The sequence below is a fragment of the Bidens hawaiensis genome, unplaced genomic scaffold (assembly GCF_021521415.1).
Source record: "Bidens hawaiensis isolate Kalapana, Puna unplaced genomic scaffold, B.hawaiensis_p1.1 tig00052495_1, whole genome shotgun sequence".
Taxonomy (NCBI): Eukaryota; Viridiplantae; Streptophyta; class Magnoliopsida; order Asterales; family Asteraceae; genus Bidens; species Bidens hawaiensis.
In genome coordinates this window covers 34529-46758 of record NW_027499445.1, presented here as the reverse complement: position 1 = coordinate 46758, position 12230 = coordinate 34529, and the positions used below count along the sequence as shown (strand labels likewise).

Below are 12230 nucleotides of genomic sequence, written 5' to 3'. Positions count from 1 at the left end.
TGATTGACTCGTTAAGACAAACACCCGTTCGTCTCATTGAGTATAAATAAGTTTTGACTGATTGAAAAGGTTAACGTATTCACCTGTACCGTCGGTGTTGAAAACCTTGACTGATTGATTGATTGATTGTGAATGATACTTAACATATACATAAATAGGTTTGTATGAATGTTTTGAATGATGATTAAGCTATGATTGTAAGCTTAACCTTGAAATCGTTTATCTTTGATTGTGAATGAAAACACTTGGTTTTATGTGACGTTTGATATAGCATGCTTTGGCCTAATTGGTTCTAACACGTTGGTAAGTTTCTCCAGGTAAGTAAACGGGTCCCTCGATTGATTGGGATTTGTACGAATTACTTTTTCTTAGGCAAGAAACTTACTACTAGTGCTATCCCCCTTCCAGTTACTACATGTCCGTCAAAATATATCTTTTGTTTAACATTACTTCATCATGAAGTAACGTTTATGAAAACATGATTGTGATTGTTTTGTAAAATACGATCAAGGTTAAAGGCCATAGCCTTGATTAATAGTCTAAGCTATAATTCAAATAACTTAAGCATAACTCCTACCTTAGTTCGGATGCTTAGAATGATAATAAGAAAAAGGCAGGATCTTGATCTACTCGCTTATATGATTGCTACTTGAGTATAACTTCGTTTCTTGCACGAAATACGAGAAAATGGCACGTCGGCTTGTTACGGCAATGGGGCACGCCTTTCGAGGTTAAGTATGTGAAAATGAAGGTGTTTTTGGGATGAATTGAGCTCATTCCCGTCACCTCCCTTTTATAGCCGAAATTGGACCCCATCGCGGTACGCGATGGGTTCCTCGGGACCCGTCGCGTACCGCGGCGCCCCCATTTTACGCTGCCTTATGCGGTGATGACACGTGGCCTGTCATAACGTGCCACATGTTGCCACGTGGTTGGACACGTGTCCGGTGACTCACCTAGTCCATCGCGCTACGCGATGGGTTGAATGTTACCCCGTCGCGTACCGCGATGGGATAATATTTTTAGAATTTGCAATTTAGTCCCTATACTTATAAAAGTTAGTACATTGCGCTTAAATTGAGAGGGTAAAGAACGCGATGTTACATAAAAGGCATGGTTTGTTAGTTCCCCACTTTCTTGAAGTTTCCCAGTGAACCCTAATGTAATATTATTTATCTTATGATGTATTAAAATAATAAAATATACTGTTACAAATTAAAACATTTGATATTTTGATTTTATTAAAAAGTGTAATGATAAAGATTTTAAATGTATTTTCTTAATTTTTGATTTATTTATTTTGTGTTAAAAACTAAAAATCATTTAGAAAAATAAAAAATGTGTCTTATTTTAGAAATTGTAAAAACTATTGTACAACGACTATGTATTAACAATGTTTGATATGTTTATTACTTATTATAAATATCGGTTATTTATTAAGTATTTTTTTTAAAATAAACCCCAAATCTTTTTATATAACACAAACGGAACTACATTTCGATAATGTGTAAGCGAGCAACAAGCTGCGCCGCTATCCCCTTTTGAATCGCAAAGCATATTCTACTAAATATAAATCCTTGGTTCCTCGGGCTCTGCGAGTCACTGTGGACCACCTTCTGCACCCGCTCCAAGAAGCGAACCGCCTCGGGAGCTAGGGATCCAAAAGTGTCGAAGGCAAATGGAATGAACACGTGCTGATTCTCCAAACACGATGCCTCATGTTTAACAACCTTCCTAGATTGCGCTCTCAAAACCGCCTGTCCCGATACTTTTAACAAATTATCTGTGTAATTCATGAGTCTCAAACTAATAAAAAAATTTAAATACTACAAAAGTTAAGTAATTCACTGTTATAAACTCATTATGAATGGTAAAACCTTATAGAATGCCATAATAAAAAGATACTATTTAATAAGTAATATTGGATTTTAATAACCTCATCTAAATGTTATTGAACGATAATAATCCCATCTGAGTTTATCGTCACTGGTCGTCCCAAATTTTAAAAAATACGCTATCAATAGTCCCCCGTTTAACGTCGTTATATATACTTTTTCCCGAATTTCAAACTAATGATTTAGGGCTTTTAATCGGTAGTAGGATACGAGTCGATTGATGTAAAACTTAGTTCGAAACAATGCTCAAAAAACGACAAAATAATGTTTCAATTTGGGTGTTTTTGAACATCCAATTAACAAAAATCACTCAGTTTGAATCATTGTTTCAGCCTATGTTTTACATCAGTTGACTCGTATTATCCTTTCGATTAAAAGCCTACTACATTAGTTTGAAATTTTTTTAAAAAAAAACTGGATTTTAACGGGAGATTACTGAAGTCAAACATTTCTAAATATGAGACCACCAATAATAAAACTCAAACGACCACTACTAACCAATATCCCTTTTAGTAACACAAAGGATACTTTATACTTTTTAGCTTAAGAAAGAAACATTGGTTAAAAAAGTAAAACACATGTTGTTCAGTAATTTAGTACTTGAGTTTCCAACGGAATCTGACACGTACGTTATACCGGACACGTGCCAGTGACTTGTATCCGTTACCGGTTACAAACACATAATAAACACACCTACTTCACAACTTAAACTCATGTCCTGTATTGGATAAACAATAAACATCTTCTTTCTTTCTTTCTTTCACTCACTAAAATCAATCGTCAAATTCCATCGGAAATGGGTGCCGATGATGAGTGGCCGGACTGGCTACCCTTCGACTGGATGGTTAATATTAAGAAGATCGATGGACGAACAGTCAAGGTAATTAATTATTTAGCCATACGAGTACTTGCATGCGGTGTTTAGTTTGTTTCCTTGTGAATTGTCTAACTCCAAAGGTCGATCGGTTTCCATTTTCGCTGAATCTAGCTTTTTTTTTTTTTTTTTGTGGAAATTGATATTATTATGAATTGGGGAAAATAGTTTTGAGTGTGGAATTGGGGATCTAGGGGATGAAAGTCGGCTCACGCGTTGGGATCCGGTACGATGAGACGATTTTGTCCGCTATTTAGGTGGTCTTGACTCCGGCTAGTCCGAGTCTGCTAGGTCTTGAATCAGCTTCGTAAAATGTAAACCAGATGTGCATTACAAACTTAAATGGTAGATATGATATACTAAGTAGATCCAAGAGTTAGCAGACTCCTACTTGGCATAACTTGTTCTACAACTGGACGACTTACGTCCCCTAGGGGTGTAGAGGAGCAGATCAGAGCCCGAGCTCGGCTCGTTTCGAGCTCTTTTTTCCGTAGCTCGAGCTCAGCTTGTGATTGTTTTTTCAAGCTCAAGCTCGGCTCGTTTATTATTTATTAATAAATTTATATATGTTTTTAATTATTTTTATATATTTTGAGAAAGCGATAAACGAGGCTAAGCTCTGCATGAGCTCACGCAGTACCTTAAACAAGCCAAAGCTCAGCTCGAGCTCTACACATAGAGGTACAAAATAGGTAAAACTTAGAAATACACAAGGCTCGATAAGACTCGATGAGCCTAAACAATCTTCCCATACAAGGATCGAGCCCGGGTTCAATAACTAAACGACCTTTATTTGAGGCTCAGCTTGGCTTGAATTCGTAAAAGCTCGGCTCGTTTCGAGCTTTTTATCGAGCCAAGCTCGAGTAGCTTGCGAGCAGCTCGGCTCGTTTGCAGCTCTACGAGCCCATAAGCAGTGGACAGAAAGGTCTTAACGAGCAAGATCATGTGACAAACGGTCGTAGATGGTTTGATCAAACTGGTAGACCTGAATTCCATCATTTAGGAACTTTCAATATCGAAAATTTTCCCCAATTTTAGCAAAGCTCTGATCATTCTAGTTTTATTGTTAAAACACGTAAATAATTGATTATCTAAATTTACCTGTTTATTTATGCCTTTAATTTCACTAATTAGTTATAAGTTTTCAACTTTGAACATTTGACAATACATACCAATTCATAATTTTCTTTTCTATAAAAAGGACATATAATGTCTTATTATTGATTCAATAATATACCAGTTTCTGTCAAAAGTTTATATTTTCATACTTCTAATTTGCATCAAAATCATCATTATATTTGAACAGTTGTCATGTTAAATTTTTTTTAAGAATCCATTATCAGATTATGCCATTTTGACATTGTTGATGTTGCAGTGTTATGATGATTCTAAAGGACACAAATTCTATTCTAAGCCGGATGTGCTCGCCTATCTTAAGAAGACCGGCAAAAGCGCAGATAATGAGAACACTGTAATTCCCACATTTTGGCTGTTAATTTTCATTTTTAACATATTTCTCTAAACTCCTAGCATTTCTAAAGTCCTATTCTTTGTTCAGCAAAATGCAGATGACTCAACTATAGACTTATCCGCGGATCTAAATGCTACCCATACCAATGAAGCTTCTGAATCCTTACCTGGCGGACGGCCCACAAAACTGACACCAAGAACTAGCAGACGGAAATCCAATTCAAGGGTATTAAACTGGGCTTTACTTATTTTATGGGTCAAAACCGAACCTCTAACTGATGTTTCGGTTACAATCAGTCTAGTTATATAAAAAAATGGTTCAGTAATTCAGTTAACCGCTGCTTTAAACGCGGATCGATTCAAGTTCATTTTAATTAATGAATCTAGTTATATTTTGGTTCAAATAAAAAGGTAACAAACATGCTATTTTATAAGGGATAATTAAGGATCGAGTAATATCTTGGTAATAAAAAATTTGTAACAAAACTTTTATATTGTTTATAAATACTAAAAAATATAAAGATTGGCTTTAATGGCAGTTTCGTTAATTCGGTTAACCGGTTTCGGATGTGGGTTGATTCAAGCTCGTTTCAGTTAATAAATCCAATTATACTTTGGTTCAAATAAGAACGCAACAAACATTATTATTTATAAAGGAGATTGAGGGGCGAGTAATATTTATTTATCAAAAATTGTAAGATAACTTTTACAACATATAATATATTATATTAAATCTAAAAAGCATAAGGTTGGTTTGGTTAATTCGGTTATTTATACATATATAACCATAACTGAACTATAATAAGCGGTTATCAAAAAGCCATGACCGACCATAAGTGGTTTCTCAATTGGTTCATATAATTCGGTTATTCTTACACATATAACCATAAAAACCGGTTATCAAAAATTCAAAACCTAACAATCAGTGGTTTCTCAACTGGTTCAGTTATGGTTCAAATAAAAAAGCCACAAACATGATAATTTATTAAGGAGACTGAGTGGCAGTTAATATGTTATCTCTACTTCTCTATCTCTATTTCTATCTATATCTCTATCTCTATCTCTACTATATATAAAGCATGAGTTAGGGACCTCTTAAATTTTAAGAGGTACCTAACTTGTTGCTTATTGTACAACATGCTATGCATAGATTTAAGAAATTTTAAGGGTAATGCTGTCTTTATAGCACACATGTATGGTTACTTTAGTTTCTTACATAATAGTTTCAATTTTAGTCCTCTAACTTTAATAAAATTTTGTTAATTTATAGAATAATTACACATCTACCCCTTATTTAAAACAAACTACCTCCACGACTTTTAAACGTTCATAATTTTTTCACACGTTAATATTTTTTTAAGAAAATCATCAAACATTTTATTTACTTTAATTTGAGTATGATATTGCTAGAGTTTATTAATTTTAAAAAAATTAACATTTACGTGATTACCGGTTTGTAACGACAATGGGTCAGGTCGGGCGGTTCGAATCATGGGTCAAAATGAATTAGAGTCGGAACATGTCAATACAGAAGCTGGTTAATTTGGTTCGGTTCAGGTCGAAAGGGGTCATGTCAAAAGGGTATCGGGTCGAAATGGGTTTTGAGTTAAAACGGTGTCTGGTCCAGATGGGTTTCGGGTCAAAACGGGTTGGTTTGAAATCGATTTATCTGAAATTTTTGTACATTTTCGGCATCAGTTCTGTGATGACATTGTTTACACGTACCATACCCGATAAACACGTGTCCAACATCACGTAACGAGCATTACCCAACCTTGGTAAGTGCCCAACACCACGTAACGCACAAGTAATCAACGCTAGTACACACATGATGTCGGTTAAGCATGTTTAATGCATGTAACATGCATTCATGTGCCGGTTATGCGTGTTCAACTGTCAGTTACACACGTACTGGCTTTGCACGTGTTACGCGTCCAATTTCGAGTTACGAACGCACCATCATCGGGTTTGCGCACGTACTCCGCTGCATAGCGCGGGCACCTGACTAGTTTATTACAAAATGAGACAAAACTTTCACGATACATAATCTATTATTTATACAAAAAAAAAAATATATATATATATATATAAAGGTTGGTTTTAATGTTGGTTCGGTTATTCCTACGCATATAACCATAACAGAACCACAAAAAATGGTTAGCAAAAACCATAACCGAAGCATCAATAGTTCCTCAACTGGCTCGGTTTTTCCGGTTATGGTTCAGTTATTCATTTTTATACTCACCCGTGTCATCTATTATAGAATCTATCTGAAGAGGCGATGGCGGCTGAGGGATCTGCATCTGAGCCTTTATTATCCGAAAGAACAGATAAAGATTCTTGGCTACCTGAAGGGTGGACCGTGGAAGTGAAGGTTAGGCAAGGTGGTAGCAGTACTGGAATGAGATATAAGGTAATATTAAAAGATATGCCAAATGTTTTTTTTTTCTGTTAGGAGTTTTTATGACAGTTTTTACTGCTCTGTTATTGTAGTGTTACACGGATCCTGAAACTGGACAGAAGTTCTTCTCAAAGCCACAAGTTCTGCATCATCTTGCCAAAACAAACAGGAGTGCGGGTAAACAGAAGGAAGTGTTAACGGAACCTATTATCGCTACTCCGATATCAGCATGGGTATTCATTTTTTTAATTATTTTATCCCACAATAATGTCAACTAGAGGGTGCAATTTAAAATGGGTCGATTTGGGCTGTGTTTATCTCATTTCTAGATAAGTAGTTACTTTCTAGTTTTACATTTTACAATTAAATTATAAGGTTAAACCAATCTGGATTAGTGATTAGATAGAAACTGAGATCGATTCTGTATGTCAACATAATCACAAGTTATATTCAACCTACACACTTATATAACATAAAAAAAATGACAAATGATCCATTTTAACTTGTAATAAATTATGTTATGTTTTAACATGATCTATTTCGACTCATAACCCATAAAATCCCATCTTGCCAGCTCTAGTACCAACCAGGGGTGTCAATCGTGTCGGGTTGACTTGTTCAGCCCAAACACGACCCATATTTTATTGGTGTAAAAAACATCAACCCTAACCCACACACACTTAAAGTCGTGTAACCCAAAGTCCCAAACACGACCCGTTATGCGCCAAACGAGTTGGCAGGTAATAATCGAGTTGTAAACGTGTTAATCGGGTTGACTGGCTGTAAAAAAAGGAGTCATAAATGGGCTAGTTCATAAACCTGTTTAACCAAATAGGTTGGCGTGTCGATCTGTTTAACTAAACAGGTTAAAATGGTCAACCCAAACGTAACCTGTCTTTTAAACAGGTTAGATATGCCAACCCAAAAACTGTTTATTTTCGTGTGTCGGAAATTGCCACCCTTGGTATCAACTGTTCAAGTTATAAAATGTTAATTCTCCGTGGTTAACAAACTGATTGATGCTAACTTGCACCTTTAACTCTTAAGCAAGAGAAACCCACTACAAAATCTGGCAAATCCAAGACAAATGAAGTCAAGAAGACTGGAACCGGAGTCACGGTAAAAAGTGTCCGCTTCTCCTCGGACTATGAGGTTTATTCCATTAAACCCCCCCAAAACATTTTTTTAAGTTTGAATATTGCATTTGTCAAATGCCAAGTTTATATGTGTATATAGGTCATCTCAAGGACTCCTGTAGAAGGGTTGCCGGCAGGATGGATAAAAGAAGACCGATTAAGAAAAAATACCAATAAAAAGGATCCGGTAATCTTTTTTTTGTTTTGTTTTAAAGGCAATACATATTATAATGCAACGTTTTATAATTATATATATATATGATGTGTCGGTGCAGTATTACCTTGACCCGTTAAGTGAGTACGCCTTTTTCTCGAAAAAGGATGCTTTGCGCTATCTGGAAACTGGGGATGTAAGGAGTTGTGTCATGAAACCGATTTTAAGGGATGTGAATAATGTTTCACATGATGATATCGTAAGTTCTTAGTTACATTAAAAAGGAAATTGTTGTTTTTGTTACAAACTTATTTTTTTGTTATTTTTAATGAAAAAGTCTCTCAACCAAGTTTTGGTATATTAAAGTCATGCAAACTGTAAAAATGCACGTGATGCCAGTAAACTAACGCTTTTATATTACAGATTTACAGTCCCGTAATTTATTTGAAAATTCACTAAACTAACTCTTGTATATTAGAGTCCCTAAAGTTGTCTACAATGTAAATACTTCTGTCTTTGCATTCATTGTTAATGGATACAGTGTTTTCTCATTGGCTTCCAACGACATTATGTTAAACAAGTGATAGTTATTATAAACATCCTCGTCTAATATTAAATAAAAGTTTTTTTATTTCTCCTTGTTAATTGGTATTTTCTACCATTGTTTAATGTAATGTTATTGGAAGACGATAAAGATTCATTGTATCTGTTAATGATGAATACAGTACGGGCATTTTAGACAAGTTTAGGAATTTTAATATAAAAAACATTAGTTTAGTGACTTCTACTTGTATTATTTACAAGTGGAGAGTTTTTTTTTCCATGAAATAAGAGAGTATTCTGGTGTTTTAGGGCATTAAGTTGATACTTTTTACCCCTTTTTAGCCGGTTGAGTTATCTGTACTTGAATTGTTTTTAACTTATTTCTGTTAACATGGTGCAAGTAAATTCTTTTTTGTTCAGCATAATGCTAATTTGAGTGCGAGCATAGAAGAATTGATTCCACCTAGTCCACCCAGAGTAACTGAAACGCCCAAAAAGTTACCAAATGCTTCTGTAGAAGAGTCTAAAACAAACGAAAGCGGTACACAGAGCCCGGTAAAGCACAAGTTATTGTGGATCATTTTTGTTATATGATAATGCGTACATTATTCACTTTGCTAAACTAAAATAACAAGAATAATTTTGTGATTCAGAAACGGCTTCGCTCTATAACCGGAGGAGTTTTCAATACACCAGATGAAGAAAAAAATTCTGATTGGCTACCTGATGGATGGGTTGTTGAAATAAATTATAAAAATTCTGGAATGAAATTTAAGGTGATCATAAACTTTGGTTTCAGTCTTTTGATAATGTTATAAACATTGTGTTTTTCGTTGACTCGTCATAATTTATTTTTTTTATTTGTTGTAGGTTTTCAAGGAGGTTGCAACTGGGAAAAAGTTATATTCAAAACCACAGGTGTTGAACTATGTTGGTGGTGGCAGTAGCAGCAACTCCCTAAAGAGAAAAGTATGTAATATTCATTTTATTATATGTATGTTCACCTATAGGCATACCGAATATATTATCAAAATTATTTAATATACTTATTCGAACAACATTTGCGAACATAAATGAGCGAACGTGAAACTTGTTTGTGTTCGTTCATTAATAAACGAAAATAAAATTTGTTTATGTTGGTCCACTAAAATGTTGCTGAACGTTCGGTTCATTTACAACCTTAAGTTAGCATCAAATATTTTAATTTACATTTGTCACATTTTTTTTACCTGACTTTTCAATACTCCATTTTTGTCTCAATATTCAAGGAAAGTAAACCCTCTGCTGCACCTGGTTCAACCTCAAATGCGACACCTGCTGATGCCACACGGCCTAAAAGATCCAGAAAGAAGACTGACGACAACAAGAACTCTGATTTTCAAGAAGTGTGTTTCTTTTCCCTTGCAGATAATGCTAAATATATTATTACTGCTAATTATTATAATTATAATTATTATAATTATAATAATAATAATTATTATTATTTTGTTTCTATTCTTAATCGCCTGATATTGGAAACGATGTCTAGATTATCACAACATCAGCAGCAGATGGGCTGCCGCCAGGATGGATAAAAGAAGTCAGAACTAAAATCTATGCAACTCACAAAAGAAGCGATCCGGTAAAAGTTTTTTTATTCTTTTTTGTTATTTTTTGAAATCTGATATTCAAAGACCTTTTTGCAAATTTATCATTGTGTATCATACAGTTCTACACGGACCCTGTGAGTGGGTATATCTTTCGCTCAAAAATGGATGCCATGCGCTTTTTGGACACCGGAGATGTGAACTTGTGTGCTATTAGACCAAAAGTTAAGGATGAAAATGGAAAGGAAGTAGTAAGTCCTCCACTTGTAAGCTGGTCAAACGGGTTGAATATCACCTAAAGTGTACTTTTAATGCACAAAACCTCCTAAATATAGTTATTATAGAAGTTATGTTACGGTTGAAATATTATGCTTGACACTAAATACTTTTTAAAAATTGATTGGGTGGGAATTCTTACTTGGTTGACTAAATACTTTTTATTTGGCAGTTTGTATCTACAAATGATGCGCAGAAAGCAGCGAAGCCCACAACGGGGAAACAGCCCCTTGAAGGTACGTGATAAACGATTCAAATCTTCCCTTTAGATGCTATTTTATTATGCTTTTAGTGTCATAAAAAGCCACAATATATTTCTCATTTTTCATGAAAAAGCCCTCCAATTTTGATATATTAAAATAAAAAAATTATAGAAATTTTAAGAAAAAGTCACTAAACTAGTTGTTGTGTCCCTAAGCTTGTCTAAACTGCATGTACTTTTGACACTTTTTATAAAAATTTGGTGAAGTGACATTCTTCAACATTTTTGCAAAAAAGTTATATGGGCTTATTTTATTTTTTATTCAATTTAAGAATTACAAGTCATTGTTTTAATGAAGGCAGAAGTTTGTGCATTTTAGATTAATTTAAATAAAAAGTATGTGCATTTTAGACTGATTTAAGGACAATTAGTTTAGCGACTTTTTTTTAAAAAATTGTTACAAGGAGGTGAATTTAACAAATCAAACTTTTTCGCAAAGTAATAAGAAAGTATAGTGGTTTTTATAGTATTAACTAAGGGTGTGCAAGGGTCGGTTTTGGAAAACTGTCCGGCTTCGGTTTTTCGTATGGGTTTAGTTTAAGTTTGGTTTTCGATTTTACATTTGAGTTTAAAATGTTTGGCCTGAAAAAATAGGCTCAAAATAGTGAATATGGGCCTAAAACTTTTCGATTTTTGGTTTGGTTAATCGATTTTTATATCTAGTTCTCATATCAACTTGTTAACATAATAGCCAACGACGGCGACGCTCCAACTGAAAATAACCAAGAGAATCAAACCACCGACAACGCAAAGCGCAAGAGCACAAAGCAAAACAGCCCTGCAGCCAGTTCACCTGGACAGCGTTCTTCAAAACGCCAAAAAGGGATAGATCCCGGGCCTAACCCAACAAGTGAGGGTAACAAGTCGGGTCAAGCGAAACCGGCACCATGGATGAATCTGGAAAAACAACCTGCTGATGATGGCAACCTGGCTTATGACATCCCAGAGGATGATGGTTGGACTGACCAGTGCATTGACTTTGCGGTCAAAACACTTGAAAATGAAATCTTGTTTAATGGTCAACCATTGAATGGGCCGCCTAGTGGTTTTCAGGAGGACAAGAATGAGACTCCAACTAAGGTCAACTGATGTGTGATGATGGAGTACTGTGGGTTTCTCAAGTGATTAGTGATGTTATTATCTAGTTAAATATGATTATGGATTTGTGGTTAACTTTAAAGTAGTGTAATTGGTGTTGATGTATAATAATGAACCGAGTTGTGTCACTGTCCATGAGGAAACCCGAGTTGTAGGTTTGAATATGAAGTACTGGTATGACCGATGAAGTGTCAAACAAAAAGTTTTCTATCGTTAATTGGTACTTTTTATTTTAGAGTATTGATCTTAATTATCATACAATTTAGTACCTTTTAGGTCAATGTTGTTGGAGGATTATAATAGTAAATCATGAGGTGCAATAAGGAGTCTAAAGTGGTAGCTCAAATGGTGAATCATGATGTAACATTAGTAAAGTAGGAATAATTATAGATTTATTTTAGTTCAACTCATTTTAATTGTTATGTGGATTGAATGATGTGTAAACATCTTGAGTTTATTTGTTGATTAAATAAGTATTTCAAATAAACCATTTCTTACACAATTTATTTAGTGTTTATCTTTGCCAATGATCCTC

General features: G+C 34.6%; 1 protein-coding gene across 1 annotated transcript; it reads left to right on the top strand.

The window, feature by feature from the left end:
* The first annotated feature begins 2615 nt into the window (after window positions 1-2615).
* On the top strand, window positions 2616-11903 carry LOC143599665 (uncharacterized). The gene is made up of 16 exons (XM_077077572.1): window positions 2616-2775; window positions 4145-4240; window positions 4328-4465; window positions 6503-6652; window positions 6733-6873; window positions 7688-7792; window positions 7877-7963; window positions 8052-8189; window positions 8894-9028; window positions 9127-9249; window positions 9344-9442; window positions 9742-9858; window positions 10002-10094; window positions 10182-10310; window positions 10508-10571; window positions 11289-11903. Exons 1-16 carry the CDS (start codon window positions 2692-2694, stop codon window positions 11684-11686), a joined length of 2097 nt encoding a protein of 698 aa, XP_076933687.1. The 5' UTR covers window positions 2616-2691; the 3' UTR covers window positions 11687-11903.
* The last annotated feature ends 327 nt before the right edge of the window (window positions 11904-12230 follow it).